Consider the following 27,846-nt stretch of genomic DNA (forward strand, 5'->3'; position numbering starts at 1 on the left):
CCGGGCACTGATTGGGCGGCGCCGCGGGCCGCGCTGCACAACCAATGAACGCGGGCGGGGCGCGGCGGCAGGCGAGGGAGGGAGAGCTGTCTGGAGCAGCGGCGCCCGCAGTCTGAGCTCTGCGATCCCAACCCGGGAGAGGAGGGTGGGGCGGGGCGCGGACGTCGGGAGCCAGCCTGGTCGCCCGGCCGGCCACGGAGACTGTCGCCAGGCGCCGAGGTACGGGTCGGTGGGGAGGGGACCTGGGGCGGGGAGCGGGAGAGGACGAACGCCTGAACGTCTACTCCGAGCCTGCAGGGAAGAGGGGTGGTCTACGAGGCCGCGTCTAACGAGGGCCTCTGGGACCGCATTGGTGCGGGGATCCTCCCCGCTTTTGTGTTGGTGGGGGGGCGAATCTCCCAGGTGCCTCCCGGAGCCCGCTTCTGTCTGCGCCGGCAGCCAGGAGCGCATGTCTGCGGTCGCTCCGCCATCTGCGTCGCTTCCCCAGGTCTTGTCTGCGGGACTGCGTTCATACCCGGCGCACTACCCACCCCCGCCCCAGCCGTGGGTGGGAGGCCGTTGTCTCTGCAGAGTGGGCCCAGACCTATGCACCCACGTGTGGTTCAGCGCTGAGTGCTCCTCCTACACGGCGCTCCGCTGAGTCTTCCTGCAAAAACTGGGGAGAGGCGGCGGGGTGGGGGGACGGTGAATGAATGGGGCAGATGTGGCGTGTGGCTTTAGCTGCGCAGTCGTTCCACTGGACGGGGCCGGGGTGGAGGGGTTAGAAGAAGCGGGCACTGCGGCTTCAGGGGCCTAATAGGCACAGAATTGGTGCTCGAAGGGTGCACACGTGCGCGGGGACCTGTGTGTGTGTTTGGAGGTGGGTGTGTGTGTCACGTGGACACAGGAGCGTGCCTATGTGTGTGGGGAGTGCATGACTGGGTGGCGGGTGTGTGAGGGCCGATCACATGGACGTAGGCGTGCGCGTCTCTGGGGAGGGGTATGTGTGCGTCTCGAGGGTGCAGAGGTGTGTAGGCAAGGTTATGCCACAGGTCACAGGCCTGTGTCTTTGTGAGTGCATACGGGGCTGTATACCTGCCACGTGGGCCAGGAAGTCAGGAGGATCCCACAGCTCGTGTCCTTGAGGATGCACTGGCCCCCACGCAGCCCTCACTCCTTCATTCAGCAGGTACAGATTGAGCACCCACTGTGTGTCAGACCGTGTCCCAGGCTCACAGACTTTGGGGACCCTTGCCTCCTCCTTAGTCTCTCACTCTCAGTCCCCACAGCAGAGGGGGAACATTTTAAACCTCATCCATCTGAGTCATTGCCCTGCTCAGAACCATCCTCTGGCTTTTGAGGCCTCCTGGTCTCAATCCACAAACCCCTCCAAAGCCAAGCCCTGAGTCCCAGGCTGAAAATGGCTCTTTGTCATGCACAGTGAGAACTTCCATCCTCTCCCCCTCTGAAGTCTTTATTCAGTGGTCACGAAAGACCTTACATACCACCTCCTCCAGGAAGCTGCCCCTTGGGCCAGGCACAGCGGATGGCTGGGCCTTCTCGTCCAGGTGAAACTCTGCTCACCTGGCTACCTCTCACATGCAGAACCCCACTCCAGCAGCATTAGCCTCTTGCTGTTCCTCAGACAGTGTGAGCACAGTGCTGCTTCACAGCCTTCGCAGCTGCTGGTTTCCCTGCCTGAAATGCCCTTCCCAGATGTGCACAGTTTGCCTCCTCACTTCCTTCAGATTCTACTGACATTTTACAGAAAGGCCTTTCTGACCGCACTATAAATAGGACCCCCCAGCCCCTCACTCTTGATTCCCCTTACATGACTGCATTTTTCTCCATAGTACATACCACTTGGCATATGTCATCTGTTAATTACTGCCTTTCTTGTTTGTTGCTTCTTGCCCTTACTAGAAATTAAACTGCATGGAAGCAGGCACTTTGTTTTTGTGGTTCATGGTTTTATTTCCCAGCACCTAACATGGGAGGTGCTTATGGAGTATTTGTTGCATGAATGAGTGACTCTGGATTTGCATCCCAGGCGTCTCTCTGGCTGCTCCCTACCCTGTGAGCCCCCAGTCTGAGGCTAGGTCTCCTCTTCTTCTATCCTCCAGATTCCAAGTTCCTGGAAGGCCCGGTGTGGGAGAATTGTGACCATATTTGCATGTTAGAAGTATTCCCTCTAGCAACTGGTGTGGAGGAGGGCGTGGGGTGGGGTCAGGGTATGAGCCTGGAGGTGGGGAGACTGTAATGGGAGAAGCAGCGAGAAAGAAAAGCAGAGGTCTGACTCCTGACTTTGTAAGGGGTTCAACTTAGTGACCTCACCCAGCAGTGGAGAGATCAAGGAGGGCTCCCAGAGGAGGAGATATCTGAGCTGACCTCCAGCAGCAAAATAGAGGGAGGTGTGTCCCTGGCAGAAGGCACAGCTTGTACAAAGGCCTGGCAGCAGAACAGAGTGTGCAGTTTGGGAAGCTGCGAGTGGTGTGATGCAGCCAGAGTAGAGAGTAAGTGTGGGGCTAGGGGAGCAAGGATGAGTGAAAGGGAGAAGATGGGTTCCTGGGTTTCTGGAGAATTGGGAGGATGACAGTACCTATCTCTGCAACAGGCAGAGGAGGCAGAGCAGACTTGGGGGAAATGCTAAGTTGAATGGGAACCCTGTGGGTCTGAGCTGCCCAGGAACATGGTGGGGAGGCGGCAGCTGGCTGGAAAGAATTGGGCTGGAAGTGCAGACCTGGTATGGAATATGAGGAGGGGCAGAGATAGAAGGTGATGCCTGGAGACCATCAGCCAAGATGTGCTAAAGATGCACTGAGGGTTGCCATGCCAAATTGGGCACAGAGCCCACCTCAGTGCTTGGGGCCTCTCTAGGGATGATGGGAGGGGGCGTCCTCACAGTAGGCACCCTTAAGCATGACTTGGCACTAGATGCCTGGGCCTCCCTCAAGAACTGAGTCATCCCGGGCGGAGGCAGGAGCTGCAGAGGGTACCCGTTGCCAGGGTTGTCCAGACACTTGTCAGGAGCGTAAATACGGCTCCTGTGAGGCAGCCTGGCGATGTCAGGGCCACCTTCTTTGTCTGGCCTGAATGGCTAGACCACCTTCTTGCAGCTTTCCCTTCTGGCCAGATTTTGGATGGCCAGGCCATGTCCTTCTGCCTGGACGGAAGCTGCTCAGCATGGCCCTGAGATTCACGGCAGCCTTCCGGAACTCTGAGTGAGATCTGAGGTGCCTGAAGTCATCCCAGAAGGGGCTGCTTGAGCATTCGGACAAGATCGAGGGGCTGCCTGCTCTCTCCTGCTCTGGTCCTCCTCTGAGCGACTCAGGTGGATAGGGCACGTCCTGAGGACGAGGCCAGGCCTAGCAGGCATCTGGAGCCAGGGTCTGCACATTGGAAGTAGCCAGACACTTTGGGGTGGGGGGCATAGCCTGAGGGGATTAACGTACCCGGCCATCCCGGAGCCAGGGGGCAGATATGGGGTTGTACATTGCACATCAAGGCTCTCTCTCTTGGTGGCTTCTAGATATAGATACTTCTTTTTTTTTTTTTTTTTTAAAGATTTTATTTATTTTTTCAACAGAGATAGAGACAGCCAGCGAGAGAGGGAACACAAGCAGGGGGAGTGGGAGAGGAAGAAGCAGGCTTATAGCAGAGGAGCCTGATGTGGGGCTCGATCCCATAACGCCGGGATCACGCCCTGAGCCGAAGGCAGACGCTTAACCGCTGTGCCACCCAGGCGCCCCTAGATATAGATACTTCTTAGCCCCATATCACTCAGGCACAAACTGCTTCTCTGTCCAATCTCATCTACTTCCTTCTATAGCCCTGGGAGTTGGCAAGATGGCAGCCTCCTGTTTGATTCACATATGAGGAAACTGAGGCTCCAAGAGTCTTAGTGACTTGTCCAAGGCAACACAGCTCAAGTCTGGGAGGACAGGATTAGGGTAGCTTTTCCCAGTGAGAGAGGACCTGAGTCTGGTCATTCTTGGCTACAGGGCTAGGCTGGTCCCTGGGAGGCTCTTCATGCCCACGGAGTCCATGCTGGACCCGCAGCCTGGGTCCTAGCCTGTCTGTCCATCCTTCTGTTTGCCCATATAGCCCCTAGTTGCCTACCCAGTCAGTTTCAACCAAGTGTCTACTGAGGCCTCAGTTTGGGGAGGACCTTGAGAGCTCCCCTGGATGGCCCCTCAGAGAGGGGTGGCGCCTGCCCAGGACACACAGCCTAGCCTGGTGGACAGGTGACCATGTGGGAAGTTCAAACTTGACCTTCTGAGATCAGGTTTCCATGGTCCCCGTGCAGACCCCACCCCCCATTCTGGAGCACATGTACATGAAGACCTAAAGGCACGCAGTGCACATTAACACATTTATACACCTGTGTAGGCCACACCGCTAGAGTTCTGTCTCCATGCTGATGTGCTTCTCCATCTGGACAGCCCTCCCACCCCTCACAGATACACGCCACGACCCCATGACCGCAGCCCACATCCCTGCTTGCTCACATTCTCTCACGTGTGGACACATGCCGTCACATGCATGGCCTCAGGTGCTAGGCCCTGTCGCCTGGACATGAGGCTAGAACTTGGGACCTCCCTACTGCCTCCTGCGCAGACATGCTCAGTCACCTGAATTTGATCCAGCCAGGAGGGAGGGTGGAGGGCCTGACGTCAGCCTTCATAGCCGTCTTATGCCGCCTGCACATCCATCTGGGCCACAGCGTGTCCTAGGCAATCGCAACAACAGCAGCACAACAACTCACTTTTACGGAGCTTCCCCCAGTGGCAGACTCAGTCCTGAGCCTGGCATGGGTAGTGTTCACACCTTTACGCCCCATGACTACTCAGTGAGGTGAGACTGCTATTAGCCCCATTCCATAGATGAGGAAAATTGGGGCACAGAGGTGAAGTCACCTGCCCAAGGGCCCACACCAGAAGGAGATGCAGCCTGCAGCCTGGCTTCAGAGCCTGGGCCCTTAACCTGGGAGCAGGACCCCAGGCTGGAGGAGAAAGACTTCTGCCTTGACTTACTGTGTGAGCCTGGGCCCATCTCTGGCCCTTGCTGGGCCACACTTTCCCATCTGAGAAGAGGGAGGGAAGGGAATTAGAGGAGGATGGCTTCTTGCTGGGATAACAGCCTTAGGGAAATCATATGCAAATTGTATGGGCCACGACCACCTGTGTCCTCTGCCCACCTGGAGGCCGCAGAGCAGAGAGCTGGAGCTCCTGACACTGATCCATTCCCTACCATAGACTGGGGCCCCAGGCTTGTTGGGGTCCCCTTTGTGAGGCTGCTTTCCCAGGTCGATTGGGGACAGCACTATAATGATCACTATGGCAACAATTCATTCAACATATATTTATTGAACTCCTATTTATTGAGCTGCAGATAACAATGAACTTATGGAGACAAGACAGACAAGAGCCCTAATCTATGGATTTTCTATTCGAGTAGAAGGAAAGGTGGCTAGATGGGGGAAGGGTGAGGGGCAGCAGAGTGGTCCATCTACAGGGAGCAGTGGGATGGGCCAGCCAGGCTTGGAAGGCTCCCTTCAGCCTCGTCTTCTTCCTTCCTGCAAGTGGCCTGGTTCCTAAAGCCTCCCTGATACATCAGCTGCATTCACTGTCCCTCCCCCCCATCTCTTTTAGGGAGGACTCCTTGATACTTCAGCCCTACTCACCTTCCTCATCTCCTTTAGAGAGGCCTTCCTGATGTTCAGCCCTACCTGCTTCCCTCACCTCCTCCAGGGAGGTTTCTTTGATGTTCCAGGCCTACTCATTCTCGCGCTGCCTCCAGGGAGGCATCTCTGATGCTCTAGGCTCACCAACTGTCTCCTCATTCCTCAAAGTCTGGCCTTTGTGTTTTTCCTAATTGCCAGTCTGGATTCCCTTCTCCCTTGCTTTCTGCATGTCAACACCAGCTCTACTACCTCTAGGTTTCCAGTCATTCAACACACTGTGTGCCAAGCACAGAGTTCTGGATGACACCCTTGCCCACTATCCATTTCTAAGCCTTATTGTGGCCCTAGGGAATCTGAGAAGGTCCTGCATCCATGGTACAGATGGAGAGACTGAGGCCCAGAGTCAGAAAGGAGCCTGCCTCGGATCCCACCACAGTAGGTTGGCAGGCAGGATTGGAACACAGTCCAGGATCCTCTGTGGCCAGTGGGCTCTAGTGAGCCCTACCTCCTTGACATCTGTCAAAGCAAGGTGATGGGGGAACAAGGGCTATGTTTTTTTTTTTTTAAGGTTTTATTTATTTATTTATTTATTTATTTATTTATTTATTTGACAGAGAGAGAGAGACAGCCAGCTTGAGAGGGAACGCAAGCAGGGGGAGTGGGAGAGGAAGAAGCAGGCTCCCAGCAGAGGAGCCTGATGTGGGGCTCCATCCTGGAACGCCGGGATCACGCCCTGAGCCGAAGGCAGACGCTTAACGACTGAGCTACCCAGGTGCCCAAAGGGCAATGTTCTTAAAGTCACTATGTGAGTACAGAGGAGGTTAGCACCAGACAGGAAGGGCAGAGGGTCAGGAGTCCACTCACTTCCTTTTCCTTAGAAGATGCTGAGTCTGACCCAGGAAGGAGGAAGGGCATTGGGTGGGTGTGGGGCCGTGCTCAGCCTCCAGCAGAGATGGAGTCCCAGTTGGAGTGTCAAGGTTCAGCCCAGGGTTGTGGTTGAAGGTGAGGGCTAGGGCTGGGGTCAGATGTTGGTTTGGGGTTCAAGCTGGGCTGAGTCCTTAGCCTGGGGCCTGGTTTGGGGTTCAGAATGCAGTAGGGTCAGGGTAGGTGTAAGGCCAGGCCATGGAGAACATTTCCAGCCTGAGCAGCTGTGACAAATATTTTGGGCACACAAATAAACTGAAAGGAAAAAATCAGGAAAAATAAGGAATGACTTTTTAGTTGAGTGGAGTTTCTCTTAACAGCCACCAAAGCAGTAGTCTCTCCCTTAATGGACCCTGTCCTAGGCTACAGACTCTGCTGAGGCAGGAAAGGGAGTAATGGGAGATGGCAAACTTGCTCTGTGGTCCTGGAGAGGCCTTCCTGGAGGAGGTAAGTGACTGGCTTGGAGTATCAGGGAGGCCTCTGCATGACCAGCGCCCAGATCAGCTTCCGGGCAGCAGCACTGGAATGCTCTGCCGTCAAGGGTGGGGCTGGTGAGTCACTGGGCTGTCTGCTGGATGGGGCCTGAGCTGACCCTGGACTCTGTTTCTCCCAGTGCTGCTGGGCCTCCAGTATTCTGCCTGTGTCTCTCTGTCCTGACTCCAGAATATCAGCTTCTCCCTGTTTCCCTGTGAAGCCGGCAAGGCGGACATGACTGTACCTGTTTTACAGATGGGGATACTGAGGTCTAGAGAGCTGCTCTGCAGCACAGCCAGATGAGTTCCTGGAATTCCTTTAGTTAGCAGGGACAGACCTGACTTTGGATGCTGGCAACTCAGGCAGAGGGAACAGGTAGGGCAAAGTCATGAAGGTGGGACCTAAGGGTTGTGGTTACAATGGGAGAAGGGCCTGGAAATCTGACCTCCATACTCCATGGCCAGGATTGAAGCGTTCTCTGTCCTCTTTTCTCAGGTTCCCAGTAAGGCTGCACAGAGGACCCCCTTAACTGTGGCAATGGAGGGGGGCCCAGCAGTCTGCTGCCAGGACCCCCGGGCAGAGTTGGTGGAGCGAGTGGCAGCCATTGATGTGGCCCACTTGGAGGAGGCAGGAGGTGGCCCAGAGCCTGCCAGAAATGGTGTGGACCCTTTGCCAAGGACCAGAGCTGCCTCCGTGATCCCTGGTGGTGCTTCAAGACCCCCCCTAGCCCGGCCCAGCCTTTCAGCTAGGAAGTTCTCCCTGCAAGAGCGGCCAGCAGGAAGCTGCCTGGAGGCCCAGGCTGGGCCTTATGCCACAGGGCCTGCCAGCCACATCTCCCCACGGGCCTGGCGGAGGCCCACCATTGAGTCCCACCATGTGGCCATCTCAGATGCAGAGGTTGGTGGGGCAGAGCTAAGGGGTCCTCATGAGCTTTACAGTAGTCCTCAATGAAGATGATTTTCTGTCCCGGCCCCCACCGCACAGCTGCCAAGCCTTTGCTTTTGCATACCCCCCGGAGTTGAGGAGCTTGCTATCTCACAATATGGCTCTTCCCACCAGGGGAGCTCCATCTGAACCTATCACGGGAGACAATCACTGCCTCTTATAAGTCCCACCATCTCTACCCTTACACCAGGCCTCAGAAATAGGCTCCTCCCTTATCCCCCAAGAAGTCCTCTTAGAGATTTGAAGATAGATAGTATGTCTGCCCTCCCTACCCGAAGTCTAACTTAGCTTTAGCCCCCACTTCTAGTCCTGATTCTTAGAGTCTCTGACTCAGAAGCTGCCAGCATGCTTCCAGCCTCTGTTCTTGCTTCTGTTCCTCTGTCCCCCTGGCTCTGTCCTTGCCACTTAGATCTAACAGTGAATCCTGGTACCGAGTGAGCAATCTACCGATTGCAGAGGCTGGGCTTTTTATGCCCAAGCCAGGGCTCTGGCCTCCTGTCCCTAAGACTGTCCTCATCTTTCTTGTCCATGCAGCCAAGACCTTGCATTTAGCTGCTTCTAGAAATACTTGCTCATGTGTTTCTCACAGATGTAGGTCTCCCAGACACCAGCATTCAGGCAGGAATCAGTGCATTTTTCTTTCACCACTTCCTAAGGAGTACAGTACAGCCATGGCTCACCATTCATGTTTGCAAGCACTATCCAAGGCCCTCGTCACTATTGGTGGCACGGACACTGCCATGTTTCCCCCCATCCAAACTTGAAAGGCTGATGAGATATGGGGTCTGAGAGTGAGGGGCCCAGAGCCAGGATTGGGTCCTGAACAGGCTTCTGGGGTGGGATCAGTATTGCCTCTGGGTTAAGCTTTACCTGATGCTCCGCTCTTTCTCCCTTCCTCCCTACCCCCAGGACTGTGTACAGCTGAACCAATACAAGCTGCAGAGTGAGATTGGCAAGGTAGGACTGGGACAGGCAGTGGGGGGTTCTCTATTGAGGCTTTGTGGAGGCAGCCTGTCAGGATCCCCCGGGAAATGTGAGGTAGAGCCAGAAAGGCCCCAGCTTAGAAGTGAAGAAAGTTTTGTCCTCTAGGAAATACCCAGGAAGGGGTGGGAAATGATTCCCCATTCCTGGTTCCTTAGTTTTTGATGGAAGACAAAAAGGGACTGAGGGAGCATAGAGCTGTGTTGAGCCAGGCAGAGGCAGTTACCAGGGCACAGGAGTCCTCTCCCTGTCTGCCAGAAACGTATGCCTGCTGGTGGCCAGCTGGTGGTGGGGGTGGAGCTGGGCTGTGGGGGGAGGGGGCCAGAGCTGTTCAGGCTGCCCATTCCCTGAACTAGTACTGTGGGGCGGTGGGGGGGGGGGGTTGCCCAGTCTAGGCAGGACTGACTGGTGCCTATTTCCAGGGTGCCTACGGCGTGGTGAGGCTGGCCTACAACGAAAGTGAAGACAGGCACTATGTGAGTCTGGGGGTGGGAGGGAGGTGTTGCCCTGGCCAGGCCCCAGAAGCCTGGGAGGTGGGCAGGGGCTGTGCTGGGAAGACAGAGGACAAGGCTGCCTCTAGAGGAAGTGAGCTCCTGTTCCTAAGGGTATGCTTAGTAAAAGGAGTAAGCTTCTTGACCCTGAGAATATGCCAGCAGAGGCTGGACCCCTCAAAAGTTTATTGGGGAAATAGGGTAAGGCCTAGACTCAGATATGGCCACTTCCTAACGCAGCTTAACCACACACCTAGGCCATACCTTCAGTTCTGGCGGCAGTCACCAGTGTTCCTTTCTGGACCTCTAGCCACATATAACCAGCCTGTTCTAGCTTCTGGTGGCTACACACAAGTGACATTTCTGCCCCTCCCTCCTCAGGCAATGAAAGTTCTTTCCAAAAAGAAGTTACTGAAGCAGTATGGCTTTCCACGTATGTATCTGCCGGGTCCTGTGCTTGGGAGCTCCTTGCCTGGGGGCAGAGGAGGAGGGGCCCTCGGTCCCTAGCTAGTTTTTTTAGGACTGGGGTAGAGGTGGGGACAGCATGAGCAAAGGCCTGGTGGTGGGAATGAGCTGGGACAAGACCATGGTCTTACAAAATTCTTGCTTGAGGCTGGTTGCAGGGCCGTGGTGAGGCCCAGCCTCCTGCAACAGGGGCTTGACTCACTTTCCTGGTCACAGGTCGCCCTCCCCCAAGAGGGTCCCAAGCCACCCAAGGAGGACCAGCCAAGCAGCTGCTGCCCCTGGAGCGAGTGTACCAGGAGATTGCCATACTGAAGAAGCTGGACCATGTGAATGTAGTCAAGCTGATTGAGGTAGGAAGCAGTGGTGAGTGGGTGGGAACTCGTGCCCAAGTCCCGTGCTTAGGAACACTCAGCACAGACCTAGGGTTCTCACTGGAGTAGATGTGGCTAAGACCTCTGAAGACAGCGCTAGCCTAGGGGTGGGGGCTATAAGGAGGTGTCTGGGGTCAGTTTAGCCTGCTCTGGGATGTTCTCAAGGTCTCAGTGAGGGTAAGGGACTACCTAGAAACAAGAAGTGAGCCCCTTTTCACAGTAGGAGGGGAAAAGAGCTCGATGTCACTTGGTGGGCCAGGGTTGAGGGTCAGTGATTTTTGAGGCCTCATCTGTCTGGTGCCTGCACAGTTCCTGCTCCGTTGTCTGGGGTCACGTTGTCTGGGGGTCCCCGGGGCTGGTGAGTACAAGGAAGTCTGGGACTCCCACCCCAGGCCTCCCCCACCCCTGCTCCCATATCTGTTCCCTCTGACTAGGTTTTGGATGACCCAGCTGAGGACAATCTCTATTTGGGTAAGTGACCCAGCTCATTCCCAAAGTAGCTTACCTGGGGTCAGTCCAAGGGCTCCCCAGGGACATACATGACCTTCAGATGGGCTGTGTGAACATGTTCTCAAGCCCTGAATTCCCTTGCCCATCCCGGCCAACCCAGGCTGAGAATATCCAGTTAGATTCAACAAATATTCCTAAGCCCCCACTCCACTGATCAGAGAGACAGTGGATCAGGTAGTTGCAGGAAGCAGGCTATGTGATATGGGTTCCCAGATCCTGTCTGATAGTTCTGTGCCTCAGTTTCCTCACCTGTAAAATGGGGACAATGTGTCTACCTCATAGGGCTGATATGAGGAGTAAATGAGTCATTATATTACAAGATTGTTGTTAATGTTAATTTCATGGCTGGGTTTAGGGGCCCTGAAATGGGGCAGAAAGAACACTGGCTTAGGAATTAAAGCCAAGGCTTTAGTCTTCACTCCCTGACCTACCTGCCTATCTGCTATGACCTTTAGGAAAATTCCTGTCCCTTCTCCAAGCCCTACCCACCTCCTTCCCAGAAAAGAAATCCGTGCTGAATCGGATGAGGCAGAGCCATAGTAAAACTACTCGCACCCATTTACTTCCTCTGATACCCTGGGACCCTTGTCCCATCCTTCCCTCAGGTATGCTTGGATGTCTGACCCTCTCCTACCTCCCAGAATAGAGAGGGACCTTGGCATCACCTGCTTTGCTAGCCTGGCTGCACCTTACTTACTTTTTCTTTTCTTTTCTTTCAGTGTTTGACCTCCTGAGAAAGGGGTGAGTTCCCCTTCCCAATCAGTCAGGCCAAGTGTGATCCAGGCCTTCTTTTCCCTCCCTGTGTCCCTAGTCCCAGGGTCAGCTACTCTAGGACAAAGCAGAGGCCAGCGCCCTACCCTTGGGGAGGTCTGGTCTGGGGGAAAACAAGAGACCAAGAGGACAATTCTTTGAAGTCTGGTGGGGATCAGTGAGGCTGGAACATTCAGAGAGTCCTCTGAAAGAGGGGGTGGATTTTGAGCCAGGCCTTAAAAAACTGGAAAGATTATGAGGGAGGATGGGGAGAAGAAAGAAGCGTTTCTCAAGCAAATATATAGAGATGAGGCTCTTACCTGGATTCAAAGCACAAAGAGTTCTTTCAGCTTTACGAGTTTATGAGTTGGGTGGGTGGGACTCCGTTTGCTGCCATTTATAAGAGGGGAAGCTGAGGTTCAGAGTGGGTAAGTGGTTTGCCCAAGGTCACACAGTTCTAATTCGTGTCTGCCCTATTTGGCCTTCCCAGGCTATTTGCAAAGCAGCAGACACGGGGTAATGGGCACAGGCCTGGGTGGACCAGAGGCCCTAACTGTCCAGACCTTGAATGTATGCTATGTACGGCTTGTGATTTGTCTTTCTGCGGGGAGTGGGGGTGCTAAGAGTAGCGTCCTTCTAATAAGATTCAGAGGCTTTCAAACATTTTTGGCCTTCATTCAACTTAATATGTTTTACATTGCCATCCATATCTATAACTGAAACCAAAGTTTTACAAAACATATCTTTATTACATGTGATATACTCTAATAAATTCTACTTCATTGGAAAAACAAAGCATTAGCCAACCAATAAATTGATTTCATGACCCTTGATTAGGTCTAGACCTACAGTTTAAAAAACACTGCTCTGAATGGCAGCTTTACAACAGTTTGGTTATGGATAATTAAGTACTTAAAAGAAGGAATGCCAAGCCAATCAGAAATTAAGATAAAGCTAATTTGAAATTATAATGGTTGTAAAGGAATATTTGGGTCTGTGTGTGTTTTAAGTGTTTCATTATATAGGAGAAATAGCTAATGTCTTGGGTTCTGGGGAGCAGTTTGAGCATAGAGGGCTCCCGGGAAGTCCCGAGGGGCCGAAATGGCTCCGCCCTTGTCCCCCTTCACCCGCTGTCTGCTTTTACTCATTCGGATTCAGCTGAACACTGCTCCTCGCCTCCCTTCCTGTAGGCCCGTCATGGAGGTCCCCAGTGACAAGCCCTTCCCGGAGGAGCAAGCTCGTCTCTACCTGCGGGACATCGTCCTAGGCCTTGAGTACTGTGAGTGAGGGGCTGCTTGCACTCTCTAACAGGGGACAGGGGAGGGAGACACCGGAAGGGGTGGAGCCCAGGGTGAGCTGGCGCTTAGCAGTTCTTGTCAGTCAGCGCTGATCTACCAATCAGTTTCATTTGGGGGCGTGACATGGGCTGTGGGCGGGCCGAGCTGCTGGGGGTGGGGGGCGGGAAGGGGAAGGGAGCGGTGGCTGACTTCCCTGGGTGCGTGCCGGCTGCTCGCCGTCAGGTCGGGCAGTCTCTTGGGTGTTCTGTGTCTCTATCTCTTCTGCTGATTCTTAGCCAGGTCTTAACCTGTGCACAGGGCCTCAAGAGATGTAGGAAGAGATTGATGTCCAGCTGCCTGTCCTGTCATGGGTCCTGTGGGTGAGGAAGTGTGTGTTTCCCTGTGAGGGCCCTAAGGAGGTGCGCGCTCAGGACGGATGATGTTAGCTTAGCCTCTGTCTGTGGAGTTCACTTACTCACTCATTCGCTTCATTCATATATAAGTACCTGCTAAGTGACAGCTAGAGGCGAGGAGATGACAAGACAGAGATGTGAACTCGGATCCCCGTCTAGTGGGCGGGGCAGAAACTAAGCAGGCAGATTGAGTGCCGGGCCTGCTAAGTTTGGGGCGGCGCAGGGCTGGCAGAGCACTGAGGGAAGGCTTCCTGGAGGAGGCCGCTTGTGACCAGGGTCCTGAAGAATAAGTAGGAGTTCACTGGCCAGGCTTAAGGGGTGGATGAGAGAGAGTGCGCCAAGCAGAGAGAACTGCACAGCAGAGGCACAGAGGGGAGGGGGCATGTCCTATCTGAGAATGGGGAGAAGTAAAATCTGGTTGAAAGGGGGCTGAGGGTGGTGAAACCGGATGCTGGAAAGCTATTCAAGCCACACCCTGAGGGCTGGCAATACCTCCACTGAGGACTTTTCTGATTTTATCCTGTCAGCATTGTAAACCCCTGAGGGCTTTGGGAAGGGAGGGGCATGATAGGATTTGCATCTTAGAAAGCTCTTTCTGGCGCTGTGTGGTGGCTAAATAAGCGCAAGAGGTGGCCAACTGGTTAGGAAGGAGGCTTTTTCTACAACCCCAGTGACAGATGGTGAGGCCTGGATTAGGACAGGTCGGTGGGGAGGAGACATGAAGGAGCTGAGCGGGAACAGCACTGGATGACTAATTGGTAATGGGGAGGGAAGGTCCTCAGACACCTAGGTTTCTAGGTGAAACAGGAGTGATGCCCATCTCTCTCAGGAGCATATTCTCTCCCTGAACAGGGTGAGGACCTAGCTGAGATAACAGGAACAGGATTATCTTTATCTGATTTGAGTCTGTCCAGTGCCCCCTAATTAATACTCTCTTTGTACATATGGGGAAACTGAGGCACACAGAGAGGAGGGCTTTTCAGGAAGTCCCTATCAAGGGTCTAGACTTATGGGAAGGGGGCATTTCACCCTGGGTGTGACAAGTGGCAGCACAACCCTATACCAGGCTGGCTTCCACACCTTCCCGTCCTGGCCCCTTCCCTTTAGCTGAGGGCCTGTTGTCTCCCATGCTGTGTTCTCCACCCACCCACCCAAAAACAAACTAATCCCATCTGGCTTTTGGTTAAAGCCTTATCAAGACTCACCTAATCATAGTGAAGGGCTTCCCAGAGCCCATTGGTCAGAACCAGGGGCTGGACAGGCAGATGAATGGAGGCACCGGGCACTGAAGACCTTCCTTGTGATTCTGGTCCTCAGAAGGGAGGGTCAAGGCTGCTTGGGAAGGCTCTGTGGTCAGGGAGCTCAGGCCTGATTCTTATAGATGGGGCAAGTGCAGCAATACAGGTATGAGAAGCTGTCAGATCTGGAATATATCTTAGAAGTTGAGACCAAAGGACTTGCTGATGAACAGGATATGGGGTCTGAAAGAGGGAGGAGTTGGGGATGATCCTGAGGTTTTGGCCTGAGCAGTTGATAATGTGCCATTAGCTGAAGCTGAATAGGAAAGACTAGAGGAGGAACAGGGGTCTTTTGTTTGGTTTGTTTGTTTGGTGGTGGTGGTGGTGGTGGTGGTGGAGTACGTTGCTGACAGAGAAATCAAGTTCTGAAGTAGACATGTTACTAAGAAATATTGAGATTGACATTGAGATGTCTACTGGATATCCACATGGATAAAGAGCCCAAGTTCAGGGGAGAGGCCAGGGTTTGAGATAAGAATTTGAGACCATTTTTCCGTGGTCAAATACATAGCCCCTTGAGCCTCTGCACTCCAGTGGGTGTGTGTCAAATCTCTTGTGTGCACCAGGCATGTAGGAGGCAGTCACTACAGGACGACTGGTTTGGTTGTTATTGTTTTGTGACACTCACTCCCTTTGCCCCTAGCCTTCCTCTCCTCCACCTCTCCTCGCTTCTTTCCTCCTGCCCTTTCCATCTTCCCTCCTCTTCAGCATCTTTGGATCTGTTGGTCCAGGGGAAGGTATTTGCTGAGTAGGGAGCCCATAAGTGGGTGGCTGGGGTAGAGTCAGTGGCTTCTCTCAGCTGGGACATCTCTGGCCATCTCAGCCTGAGATGCCCATTTTTCCTGGCAGTCCCAGACCCAGGAAGCAAGGTGCTCACCTTGCTCACCTGCTGCAGAAGGCTGCTCCTTACGCCAGCCATGTTCATCCCAGCAGTCCCTCTCTCTCTCTGAAACCCCTTCAGCCCAGAGTCCCTAAGCCTGAGGGAGTACTTCTGCAGGATACCTCACTGTTCCACCCTAAGTCCAAGAAGGAAGAACATCTCTAACCAGGTTGGGTGGGGGAAGAGACTGGGGAAATATTTTGACAGGCTTTGGCATTGTAGATAACATGAGGGAGGGCCAGAGATGGCCAATGGAGAGGCTCCTTTCCCGATTTCCTCTGATGGCCCCCCTCAGCAACAGGAGTCTTGATTGCCCCAGAGAGCACTCCATTTGGAGTCCAAGACTCCTAAGAGTCCAGTCCTGGCTTTGCTTCTAACAGCCTGGGCTGGCCTTGGTGTCTCCACTGCGTAGTGAAGCAGAGGGCCCGAAAGTCCCTTTCAGGGTCCTCCTGAGATGAATGCGTGCATGGGCTGGGATGGCCCCACTCCTTCTCACCTACAGTTTGAGATGGCCTTCCCTGGCCAGGTGAGGGCAGGTGTGGGGGGGGGCTCCAGGCATTGGTCCCCATGCCAGCACTCAAGCTGCCTCTCTCTGCAGTGCACTGCCAGAAGATCGTCCACCGGGACATCAAGCCGTCCAACCTGCTCCTGGGAGATGATGGGCATGTGAAAATTGCTGACTTTGGCGTTAGCAACCAGTTTGAGGGGAACGACGCTCAGCTGTCCAGCACAGCCGGGACTCCAGCATTCATGGCCCCTGAAGCCATTTCTGATTCTGGCCAGAGCTTCAGTGGGAAGGTGGCTTCTAGGACCTAGGCTGAGTTGGGCTTCAGGTGGAGGGGTGGGATAGCTTGTAGTGGGGCCTCATTTCCAACCTGAGGGTGTCAGGGTCCTTATGTCTCAGGAGTGAACACTGAACATGGTCCTCTCCTTCCTGTTTGCCTCTTCCTGGAGTCTTGAAAAACTCCTCAACTTTGGTCTCCTCTCATTTTCCAGCAAAATGGCCCCAAGTCTCCCCTGCAGATATTTTCTGCCAGCTGCTCTGCGCTGAGTACGGGCCAGGCTGTGGAACAGCTGAGCTCTCTGTCCTTCTGGAGATGGTGGAAAAGAGCAGGAGAGCTCATGTTTGGGAAGAAGTTGGAGGCTCCCCTCAGACTTTTTGGAGATGGCAGGGTTTGAACTAGGCCTTGAAGAATGGGGAGGATTCGAGCATGAGGTGGAGTCCAGAAAATGTACGAGAGCACTGAGGGGCACAGGGAAGGGGACATGATGGTGCTTGGGCAGAGTTTAGAAGGCCTGGGGGCCTGTGGTTCCTCCCTAATTGACAGAGGCAGTGGGCACAGCTTTCTGAACAGGGGGCTGCCGTGTAGTGTGTTCCCCTGGGCACATGCCTGTTCTCACTTGCCAAGGAGGCAATGGTCAAGAGGCATTTGGACACGTGTGTGGGTGTGGAGCTCAAAAGAGAGGTCAGGGATGTAGACAGAGATTTTTTTTAAGAACTTCTAATTTTGATATAATTCTAAATTTACAAAAATTGCAAGAATAATACAAAAAAACTCCCATGTATCTTTTTACCCAGATTCACTGATTATTGACATTTTGTTCCTCCCATTTACCTTTTCACCATCTCTCCCTATATTTATGTGATTCATATTACATTTTTCTGAACCATTTGAGAGTTAAGTTGGAGACGTTATCCTCCTTTACCACTGTTTTAGCAGATATTTTCTAAGAACAAGGACATTCTCTTACATAACCTCAGTATGATTATCAAAATTAGGAAATTTATCATTGATACAAGACTATTATCTAAATGACCTTATTCACATTTCATCAGTTGTGTGGATCCTATCCTTTAATGCCCCCCTCCGTTTTTTTTGGTCCAAGATCTGACCCAGGGTTAGTCACAGCATTCAATTGTTACATCTCTTTGGGGTCCTTTAATCTGGAATATTTCCTCAGACTTTCTTTGTCTATTCTGACCTTGACATTTTTGAAGAGAACAGTCCTGTTACTTTATAGAATGATGTCAGTTTGTGTTTGTCTGGTGTTCTCTGGTTCCCTGGTTGGATTCAGATGAGGCATCTGTGGCAGGAATATATAGGTAGACATTTGAGAATCATTCACATATGAGGGAAAGTGGAAACCAGGAGAGAAGATGGGGTTCCAGAAGGGGAGAATGTAGAGAGAACAATGTTAGAACCCGGGATATAGGGGAGCTGTGAGGAGCTGTGGAGGTGACCCAAGGCCAGGGCCTTGGTATGGGCAGGGGCTGTTTCTGGTGTCAGAAAGAAGGTAGGTGGTGACTTCTCCAGTGGATTATCAGGAAAAGGGATGATGAGCTGGTTTAGTGAGTCTAAGTTTAGTACATGCCATGGTTTCTGGGGTGCATCATGGGTACAGCAAATGTGACCCTGTAGGTAAAGGTAGTTTTGCACCTGTTGAGATAGAAATGCATCTGGTTTGGGTCTGTTACAAGGAGACTTGGAATCTCTGAGAGGTAAGGGCCCTGTTCTGGTCATCCCTGTGTCCTAGTGCTCAGCACAGGGTCAGACATAGAACAAGTGAGTGGGAGTATTTGTTGAGTGAATACACGACTGAGGAAGGAGTTTCCCAGTATGCCCATGGGAGGCTAGTTGAGTGAGGGGTCTTGGTTCTTTTTGGGGGACTGATATGATCTTGTTTCTTCCTAGGCCTTGGATGTGTGGGCCACTGGGGTCACGTTATACTGCTTTGTCTATGGCAAGGTAAGTGTTGGGTGGGCTGGCAGAGCTGGGCAGGCCCACACCTTTGGCATCATGGGCTGGGCCTAGCTGAACCAGGATCGATGACAGCTGCAGTCCCTTCCTTTATGTCCTAAAGCAAAGTGACTTTTGAAAGGGCCCACCTGGCTCAGAGAAGACTGAGGGAAAAGCTTTTCTCTGTTTTCTCCTGACCCTTGGGAGGAGATTCATGTGAAGGAGTTCCGGGACAGCAGACATCCCAATGGGAGGTGTAGATGGTGGTGTTGGCCACCTCTCCACCAGAGCACTCCCTGTCCTTCTGGCCCTTGATGCCATTCTTTCTTTCTTTCATTCACTCCTCCTTCCCTCCCTTCCTTCCTTCTGCAAATTGCCCTTAACTTTTTTTTTTTTTTTTTTTAAAGATTTTTATTTATTTATTTATGTGACAGAGAGACAGCCAGCGAGAGAGGGAACACAGCAGGGGAGAGGGAGAGGAAGAAGCAGGCTCCCAGCCTAGGAGCCTGATGTGGGACTCAATCCCGGAACGCCGGGATCATGCCCTGAGCCGAAGGCAGACGCTTAACGACTGCGCTACCCAGGCGCCCCTGCCCTTAACTTTTGCTCTGGGTCAGGCTGGGCCTTGAGAACACTCAACTGACTTGGCAGAAATCCCTGTCCACAGGTGCTCCCACTCTAGTGACTGCACTGAGAGGCAGGAGGGAATCTCAGTGAACGTGTTCTCAAACTCCAAGCCCTGGAAACGGAGGCCTTTCTGCAGGTGGCTGTAAGGCCAGTGGGTACACCCAGCCTCGTAGTTCCCTCAATGACTCATTTGTTCAGTCACTATTTTTTGAGCACCTACTGTGTGCCAGGCCCTGAACAAGTTAGACAAGGTTTCTCTCATCTGTTAAGGAGCCCAGAGCGCCCCCCCTCCCAAGAGATGGCTGCACCAAGAGATGGGGTCAGTCCTCCAGGGCAAGTTGAGGCCCTGGGCCTGCATCCTTTGTCTGCTTCTCCACCCAACAGTGCCCATTCATCGATGATTACATCCTGGCCCTGCATAGGAAGATCAAGAATGAGGCCGTGGTGTTTCCTGAGGAGTGAGTTGCCCATCAAGGGGGCTCCTGCCCACCCCCAGGGAGTCGTGTCTGAGTTGTAGCAGAGCATTTGCCCTTTGAAGGCCCCACCCCAGCCTGCAGATACTGGAGGTGGGGGTGCTGTTTCCTGGGAGGGGCCCCTGAGCAGATGGAGGGGTGGGACTGTAAAGCAAGGTCTCAGAGACATCTGATTGGATTCCATTGTACAAATGGAACTCTGAGACCAGGAGTTGGGCACAAATGACCCCAGGTCACGCATTGACACTGCTCCTTCTCTAAAGTCTTCCGTGGGTTAATGGCATCAACCTTACACACACCCTGGAACCATGGGGAACCTCTACTTTCCTCACATGGGGTAGGAGGGCTTCAAGGTAGCAGTGTGCTTCTCCATGTTGTAGATGGAAAAGTGGAGGCTCCAGAGGAGAGTTATCAGTGGGTCTGGGATTTAAAGCCACTCCCTCCTCCCCATCCCTTTGTTTGTGACTGAGGTCTCTGAGCCCAGAGTGACTATTTGGAGAGGTCTCCCTGCTCATCTGTGGTTCTTCTCATGATATTGGCTACCATGGCTCCTTACTTTTCAGGGCCCTACTGCCATCTGATCAAAGTCCCCTGGGCAGGTCAGAAACCAACCTGGGTATTGTCCTCAATGACTCCTGCTCCCTTGTGCCCACTCCCAGTCTGGTCCCCAAGCCCTGTTGAGTCTACTTCATATATCTCTTGAATCCGTTGCCACCTGCACCCCTAACCGGTTCTGTTCTCAACATTGTCTAGCCACCTTGTCTTTGGTCTCCCTGCTGCCAGCCTCCTTTCAGTTCAGCCACCACAATCAGGCCAGGGCGACCCTGATAGAGCACAACATATCTCACCATATCTCCTGCTTAAAGTTTTTCCAAGGCTTCACAAAGCCCACATGAAGAGGCCCTCTCCTGGCATTCAAGGACCTCTGCCACCTCCTCCCACACAGCACTAGCCAACTAGATTCCATCCCTTCCCTATAATTGCCTGTCTCTGTACCTTTCCTCCTGTTGTACCCCATGCCAGAGCTTTCTTCCCAGCCCAGGAGTTGTAAAAGGGATTAAGTATCTAGGACAGCAGAGCGATCCAAGGTCAACAGTCCCAAGAGTGAGTTCCTTCTCCGTAGGCTTGGCCAGATGGGCTTCCCAAAAATGTTGGTAGTAAAGAAGCCTGGAGTTGGGGCAGAAATAGTCCAGGCCAATGTGGGGCTGAGAGTGTTGTTCCCTCTTCCCCTGAATCTCTTATCCCTGCCCTCACTCTTCTGGGTAGCAATGTGTCAACCCACTAACCTCTCTAGGCCTCAGTTTCTCCTCTGTCAAATGAGAATCTTTCTTGGCTACCTCCTAGGCAGAGGAGAGGATAAGATGGCAAGTGGGGCAAAGGCCCCTGGTGTCCCATAAAATGACTCTTCTCACATTATCCTCACCATCTCTGCCACCCAGGGGGTGTCCAGTACCCCTGGGACTGCATTTGTGTTTGTGGCTCCTGCCTCCTGAGGGAGATGGCTTTATTTCCTGTTCAGGAAAGAAGGATATCCATCTACTTGTTCTGAAACTCCCCTTCTACCTTGGTACCTTGGGGTATCCCTCTTGCTCTTGAAGAAATGAGGGTTGGGTGTGACTCTGTCTTTTCGTGTAGTATTCAGGGAATCCCAGAGCAGGTGGGGATTGAGAGGTGGGCAGGAAAGAATCCTCACTAACTATCTCTCCCTCATCTCCTTCCTTCCCCCCTTTTAGGCCAAAGGTCAGTGAGGAGCTTAAGGACCTAATCCTGAAGATGCTAGACAAGAATCCTGAAACAAGGATTGGGGTGCCAGACATCAAGGTTGGGCAGCCAGATGTCTTGGGCTGGACTGGTCTTGGACACAACAAACAGGCCTCAGTTTCTCCTTCTAGAGAGCCCTACACCAAGATATATAGATTATATATTGGGTTTGGATTTGGGGTTTGTGGGCTTTGGGTCCCCTCAAGGCAATTGCTGGTTGAATGCCCATGGTCCGTTGCTGACAGTGTCTGTCTATCTGACCCCTCCCTGCCTTCCCAATTCCACAGTTGCACCCCTGGGTGACCAAGAGTGGGGAGGAGCCCCTTCCCTCAGAGGAAGAGCATTGCAGTGTGGTGGAGGTGACGGAGGAGGAGGTGAAGAACTCAGTCAGGCTCATCCCCAGCTGGACCACGGTGGTAAGGGGGTGAGGGGCAGAAGGCTCCCTTGTCCTGGGAGGGCCTAAGGAGGACATTGCCATTGCCTGAGACTTGCTCTGTGCTGGGCCCTGTTGGGGGACAGAGGACCATCTGGTTGGCTAGTCCCGATGCTGATCCATACTGAGGCCCTGCTAGAGGGCAGTGGGGAAAAAGGTCATGTTATTCAGCCTCATGGTAGGGAGACCAGGAGACTTGGTGAGGAGAGTGAATGATTTAAAAAATATACTGCCCTCACTGAGTGTCAGCATTCACCGTGACTGGAAGAGGCATTTTATTCCTTCTCCCCAACCCTCTCATCCCCTTCCCCTCCCTTCTCCCCACCCTCTCCCTCTTCCCTCCCCTCCCTGCTCCCAAGCGCTGCGCTAGCTGACAAGAAGGCCTAGGAGGTTTTGGAATTGGAGAGGTGGCCCTGTGCCCTCTGGATTCCATCCATGTGTCTTTCCACTTTCCTCTCACAGTTCAGTTTTTTTTCATCTTCCTTTGGACATCTTCCATGTTAACTGTTGGAAGTTATTCATGTTGATTGAAACCCCCTTGTGGCCACTTGGGGTTTTTTGGGGATACTGAGAACCATGGCCTGCCCTCCACTGAGGTATCAGAGCAAGTCGGGGTAATCGCAAGGCAAAGGGAGAGTTGATAGCTGTGCTGTAGGTGACATCAGGCCTGTGCACATCAGCCCTCCTTACTAGGTCCAGGCCCAGCTAGAGCCAGGTGGCCAAAGTCCTGCTCATTCCTATGATCTATAGAGCTCCAGGACTCTATGAGGGCCCTGGAACCAGTCAGCTCCCATAGGGTCTCTGTTGCTACTTCCTTGGTCTTAGCCACCATTGTCTCTCTCCTTAACCACTGGAATGGCCTCCCAAGTTGTCCCCTGCTTCCACCCTCACCCCCACCATGGTTGCTGCTCAATTCAGCAGGCAGGGTGGTCCTAGTGACTAATCATGTCACTTTTCAGCTGAGACCCTGCTCACTTCGTCTCCCATGTCACTCAGAGTGAGAGCCACAGTCTTGACTTCCCTAGAAGACGCTGCACAGACTGCCCACCTCCCACCCCTATCTCCCCACTGCCTTACCTCTCTTCTCCCTCCATTTGCTCAGCTCTAACCATGTGCCACATAAGCTGCTGCTCCAGAACCTTCCTTCCTGGGGGATGCTCCTACCCAGATATCTGCAAGGCTCACTTCCTCACTCCCTTCAGGCCTGTACTCCAAAGTCACCTCAGTGAGAAGCGAGCCTTCCCTGGCCCCTTATCTAAAATTCCCACCTCCTCTTTGTCATACTGCCTCCTCCTACCTTGTTTTCTTTTTTTCTCCTTAGCCCTTACCACTAACTAGCATATAGTTTACTGATTTGTTTTGTTTACTGCATGTCCCCCCAACTAGAACATAAGCTCCACGAGGGCAAGAATTTTTGCTTCAGTGTGGCGCCTGTGCCTAGAATAGTGTCTGGCAAACGGTAGGCACTCGATAAATAGTTGTTGATTGAAAGACTGAATGAATAAATGGGTAAAAGAACAACTGAATGCACCCCCACACTAGGCATGTGTGTGTGTATAGGCAGGGACCTAGAACCGTCCTTGCTGTAGGAGGAGGGACAAAGTCAGAGAACCAGGGTACAGCAGCGTCTCCCTGCCCAGGCATCTCCCCCAGGCCACTGTGTGGCTTCCTTTCTGCTCTGCCTGCCACAGCCTCTCCTCCATGCCATCCTTCCCACCTCAGCTGTAAGGCATTTCCTGATTGCACTCCTCATGTCCTCAGGATAAAGCCCCTGCTTTCAGCCTGGCATTCCAGACCCTTCATAGTCTGCTTCTGGTCTCCGGGTACCCCCATGTACCAGTTGTGCTGAGCTCCTCACCAGTCCCAGAATTCACCCTTAACCATCACCCTGTGTGCTGTTGCCATTTCCTCTGCTTGGAATACTCTTCCTTTCTCTGCTGACTGAAAGGGAGCCTCAGCAGGGCCCACCCAGGAGTTTTCCCCTTAGGGAGTCAGAATGGAGGCTGCCAGTGCGTCTGGGAGCCTGGGGTCCTGTGTTCCTCATTCTGGTGTGTCCTCCCCAGATCCTGGTTAAGTCGATGCTGAGAAAGCGTTCTTTTGGGAATCCATTTGAGCCCCAAGCTCGGAGGGAAGAGCGATCTATGTCTGCTCCAGGAAACCTATTGTCGTAAGTACAGGTGGGCTGAAGCCTGCAAGGTGCTCCCTGGAGTGGCTGGGGGCTGTGTTATATTCCCGTGACTCTCACTGTCACTGGGCTGTGTAGGCTGAGCCTGGAGCCTGGGGACTCAGCCAGGTCTCAGAGGAGGGCCGCGTTCACACCTCTGCTCTCAGTGCATGGCAGCCTAGTCGAGGTTTGTAGGCATCATGTCTGCTCCTTGTAGAAGGCTGCCTGTCTGTGGAAGGAGAGGCACTTTTGCTGACTCTTCCTGGCCTGGGGGACTGTTAGCTTTCCTCAGTAGCCCATGCTACCTCCAGCCATTGCTGAGGCCATGTGCTCAGGCGTCACTTTGTAAACGTTTGTCCAGCCATTAAGTATGGACAGGCTGGCTGATAGGGCCAGGGAAGAGGAACTCCCATTTGCCAAAGGCTCCCTACTGTGAACCAGGCATGTGCATTCACCACCTCCTAGGAGAGATCAGAATTCCCCAAACCTCTGTGAGCCTCGACCTCAGCTTTTCCACCTTCTTCTATTAAAATAAAAGTCAGTTTGGGTTGCCAAACAAGGCCTGCTGGAGTTTGTGCACAGACCTGCAGAGAGAAAACTGTGAGGGGTTCCTGGACCAGAAGGTGGTCCTGGAACATTGGTTGCCTTCCTCTGGCCTGTGAAGGGTGTGCAGAGGGGAGACATTGTACACCCCCCCCCCAATCTTCTGCCGCTCCCACCCGCTGTGTGGAAAAGGCATGCTCCCTAGAGAGGTGAGTGCCAGACGTTGTCCAGGTACCCCAGCCTCTCCAGAAGGAGTAGCATCACTTGTGCTGTGCAGGGTCCCAGACACTGGTTTCGTGTGAGGCCACCCTTTTGTAAGTGGGCTCTTCAGAAGTGTCAGGTCCCATCGTAGTGGACAAGCTGGTGTCTGCTCCAGCCAGAGGTTGCTTGCACTGGGTAACGTCCATATACCAACTGCTTGCCATCCACTTGACAAACTTCCCGGCCAATGGAGTTTGAGGGTTGGGCCTTTGGAGAGGCCTTGACAGAACTGAGCTTATTTTCAGTTCCCTGTCTCTTCAGTGAGGTGGCCAGGGCAAGGAGAAGGGGTTGCCTGGGCACCTCTAGGTCTGCAGGCCTCTGTGCTGGAATTGGGTTTAGTGTAGGGGATCACATATTTTGCATTCAAACGGAGCCACTTTTGAGAGTGAAAGAGGAAGCTGTTACTAATTATGGCAGGACAAAAGGCATTAAGTAGGACCATGATGAACAAACCTGGATGGCTGGTTACTCTAGCTCCGTGCTGGTGACTCTGCGCCCCCTACTGGTGGCACAAGGCAGTCACAGGCTAAAGACACCTAGTCCATGTCTGGCACAGAACTGAGTCCCAAGAATACCACTGAACAAGGCAATCATCAATCATTGTCCTTTCATGGACATATTAATGGGGAGAAAGGCTAGTTTAATCATATGGACTGTGAAAGTATTGGGGTTAATCCTTTTCAGCTGTAAAATTCTATAATTCTGTGACCCAAGTTTAATTTTGACAATCAGGTTTTATACCTCAACCTCATCAAAGTCCCAACATTTGTCCTTGATAGACTCTGTTTTTATGCTTTGGGATAATTGGTGAAGCTCTACGGTAGAGTTAAATGGGATTGATTTTTTAAATATCAATATCATTTGTCATTTTAAAAAGAAAAATCTTAGGGGAATAATCAGATACAGGAATCCATTAAATATGTGACAGAATTTCAAGACTGATAGGTAGACTCTGCCCTGTGAACAAGGCAAAGAAAATACAAAACCAAAGCCCCTCTGCCCAGGATAGGGGGGCTGAGCTAGGCCACCATGGAGGGCGTGTGACCCAGCTGGTACTCAAGGATGCAGGGGAGTCAGCTGGCTCAGCTTGTGAGCAGCTCTGGAAGCCAGGCTGGGAAGTCTAGACTTCATCTCCAGGCAACAGGGAACCACAGAGGGTTGTGGGCTAAGACTAGGGATAGGGAGACCAGCAAGGGGCCACAATGCAAGGGGCAAGACTCAGGTGAACTTGGTGAAATGGCGGCGGGGGGTGGGGGAGGGCAGGGGGCAGTGGTTGAGAAACTGCGGAAAGGAATGGCTGTGTGTGTGTGAGAGTGTCTTCCTGAGTGCATGTTCTGACCCCTGAGGTTCCTCTGCCCCTGGTGTCCCCTGAACAGGAAAGACAGGTGTGGTGAAGGGGGCAAGAGCCTGGAGCTCCCCGGCGTCCAAGAAGATGAGGCTGCATCCTGAGCCCCTGCATGCGCCCAGGGCCACCGGCAGCACGCTCATCCCACGCCTCCAAAGGCCCACTGCCCTCATGCCGACAGCCGCCCCTGCGGGCAGGGGGCTGAGGACTGTGGCCCCTCTTCTGGCCCTCCTCCTTCTGTCATGCTGCATGACCTCAGCGCACAAGTCCAGGGACAGGATTGGAATGTTCGTCATCTGGGGTTTGGGGGGCAGGGATCCCATGAGGCCTTTCTCCTTGTCCTGGCTTTCCTTGGTGGGACCCATCCTGTGGGAAAGAGAGGTACCCATGGTGCCTTAGAAAGCCCACCCGGCTAGCTGGCAAGGCAGGAGGGAGGAAACCAAGCTAGCAGGTGAGGCCTGGTTTGCCACCACAGCAGAGACCTCCCACTGGGAGTCAGGCAGGCCTGGCTCAGTTGCCTCATGCACATGGAGGGCTGTACCTTGCCCACCTCAGGGGGGTCCTGCAAGAGCTCTTGTCTACTGAGAATGCTGATATGGAGGCTCTGAGTCCTCAGGGGATATTCCTGGGTCTCACTGAGGCAGGAGCCAGCACTAGAGAATTCAGATTCCTTTTTTGTTGTCTTTTGCTTTTAACATTGTGGCGGGAGGGTGGTGGTGTGTAAAGCCCGCTTGGGAACATCTGAAAAGCTCTCCCACAGCTTTGGGTGGTCCCCAGCACACTCATCATTATTTGGCAGCCAGGTGGGGTGGGCTGACCTTCCTTGATTGTTTCGCACTTGGTGCCATCTGGAAAATGGGTTAAATGAAAGTTCTGGGCAGAAGCCTGAGCCAGGAGCACCCCCTTCCCTGCCCAGTTTACTCCCTCCCTGCATGGCTCCTCTGTAGAAGAGACACCAGGGGAGGCCCGACCAAGGGCCCTGGACTCACAGGGCTGTGGCCTTGCAGATGCTGAAGTAACTGGAATCCACCTCCGCTCTGACACTGGCCTGCCCATCTGGCCCCAGAAACTGCTCTCACATTCCTACAACGAAGGACAAACTGCCCAGGTTGGAAGGCAGCACTGAAAGCAGGACCCTGGTGGGATGTGCATGCTGGCAAGTGGCCGCAGGGGCCTCCTGCCACCGCCTCACCCCCAAGACAGTTGACATTTGGCCTGCACAGAGCTGGTGTGCTGGAGCATGTGTGTGGGCCTGGCTGTGCTGGGGCAGACTTGATCTTCTCCCTGGGATCTGTGCCTGGCTGGCTTGGCATTTACTAACCAAATGCTCAAGAGGTTGATCCCCAAAGGAAAATAAAACAGGCCTCAGTTACCTCCCCTGAAAACATGGGCCAAACAAGGGATTTCAGTTGCCTGTGTGGGGCTCCTACTGCAGGAAGGCTGGTGCTGAAAAAGAAAGGGGGGTGGGGCTGGAGGAGCGTCTGTGTCCTGCTCATCTTTGTGCCTGTGGGTATATGTCACACCTCCATGCACACGCATGTGTGTGCCCGTCTGCTGCACACAGCACACCTGCATGTCTTGCACTGGCACATGCATCTGTAATATAGTTTCTAGGTGTCTTTAAGGCTATGAGCAGAATGTGGCTCATTGTCAGTGGGCCCACATTTCTCCCTGGCTCCTCTGCACTAAGGCATTGTAACCCAGGGCTTAAAAAATAATTCGGTACTGTTTTTAAGAACACTTTTTTAGAGTTCATGGGAGGCTGATCACAGATCCACAAGTTTCCTTGAGCATCTCTACACTGGGGACTGGATGGTGGGAGTCTCAAGGGGCTACATCAGCTGGGCCTGCCCTCGCAGACCTCAGAGGTGGGCCTGGCTTTATTGCCCATGTCAGAGCCTGGATGGGGTGCTCACCCCATCACTGAGGGTTTTGGTTGGCCTTCTTGTTTTTGAATGTAGCACAAGTGATGAACAAACTCAATAAGAGTGTTTTAAAAATTAACTTCCCAGGAAGTGAGTTAAAAACAATAAAAGCCCTTCCTTGAGTTAAAACAAAAA

The 27,846-nt window shown here is 53.1% G+C and overlaps 2 protein-coding genes across 4 annotated transcripts in view; both read left to right on the forward strand.

The window, feature by feature from the left end:
• The window catches only part of P2RX1 (purinergic receptor P2X 1), a 29,311-nt gene extending 21,874 nt beyond the window's left edge, over positions 1-7,437 (forward strand). The window contains exon 13 of the transcript XR_004619704.1: positions 7,316-7,437. The gene's annotated coding sequence lies outside the window, so the exon portion shown is untranslated. The remainder of the gene's footprint in view (positions 1-7,315) is intronic.
• CAMKK1 (calcium/calmodulin dependent protein kinase kinase 1) lies at positions 65-27,846 on the forward strand. 3 transcript variants are annotated; one of them, XM_002928321.4, is made up of 16 exons: positions 65-219; positions 7,556-7,957; positions 8,915-8,962; positions 9,409-9,462; positions 9,859-9,910; positions 10,159-10,292; positions 10,748-10,784; positions 11,543-11,564; positions 12,764-12,852; positions 16,040-16,239; positions 18,135-18,188; positions 19,191-19,264; positions 21,013-21,100; positions 21,328-21,456; positions 23,537-23,640; positions 25,818-27,846. In XM_002928321.4, the coding sequence occupies exons 2-16, from the start codon at positions 7,598-7,600 to the stop codon at positions 25,888-25,890; spliced, it is 1,518 nt and encodes a 505-aa protein (XP_002928367.1). In that variant the 5' UTR covers positions 65-219; positions 7,556-7,597; the 3' UTR covers positions 25,891-27,846. The 3 variants fall into 3 exon arrangements, with proteins under 3 accessions (XP_002928367.1, XP_019664643.1, XP_034496755.1); XM_019809084.2 differs by lacking the exon at positions 65-219 and adding an exon at positions 6,332-6,467; XM_034640864.1 differs by lacking the exon at positions 65-219 and having other exon boundaries at positions 7,562-7,957; positions 23,537-23,650.

This window comes from Ailuropoda melanoleuca, chromosome 13 (assembly GCF_002007445.2).
Source record: "Ailuropoda melanoleuca isolate Jingjing chromosome 13, ASM200744v2, whole genome shotgun sequence".
Taxonomy (NCBI): domain Eukaryota; kingdom Metazoa; phylum Chordata; class Mammalia; order Carnivora; family Ursidae; genus Ailuropoda; species Ailuropoda melanoleuca.

What these genes read in the sequence shown, in the direction of transcription:
- CAMKK1 (XM_002928321.4), top strand. Translation starts at nt 7,598, where the DNA reads ATGGAGGGGGGCCCAGCAGTCTGCTGCCAGGACCCCCGGGCAGAGTTG. An exon ending in TGCAGAGTGAGATTGGCAAG is followed by an intron (nt 8,963 to 9,408) that starts GTAGGACTGGGA and finishes GCCTATTTCCAG; the next exon opens with GGTGCCTACGGCGTGGTGAG. An exon ending in GCCAGAGCTTCAGTGGGAAG is followed by an intron (nt 16,240 to 18,134) that starts GTGGCTTCTAGG and finishes GTTTCTTCCTAG; the next exon opens with GCCTTGGATGTGTGGGCCAC.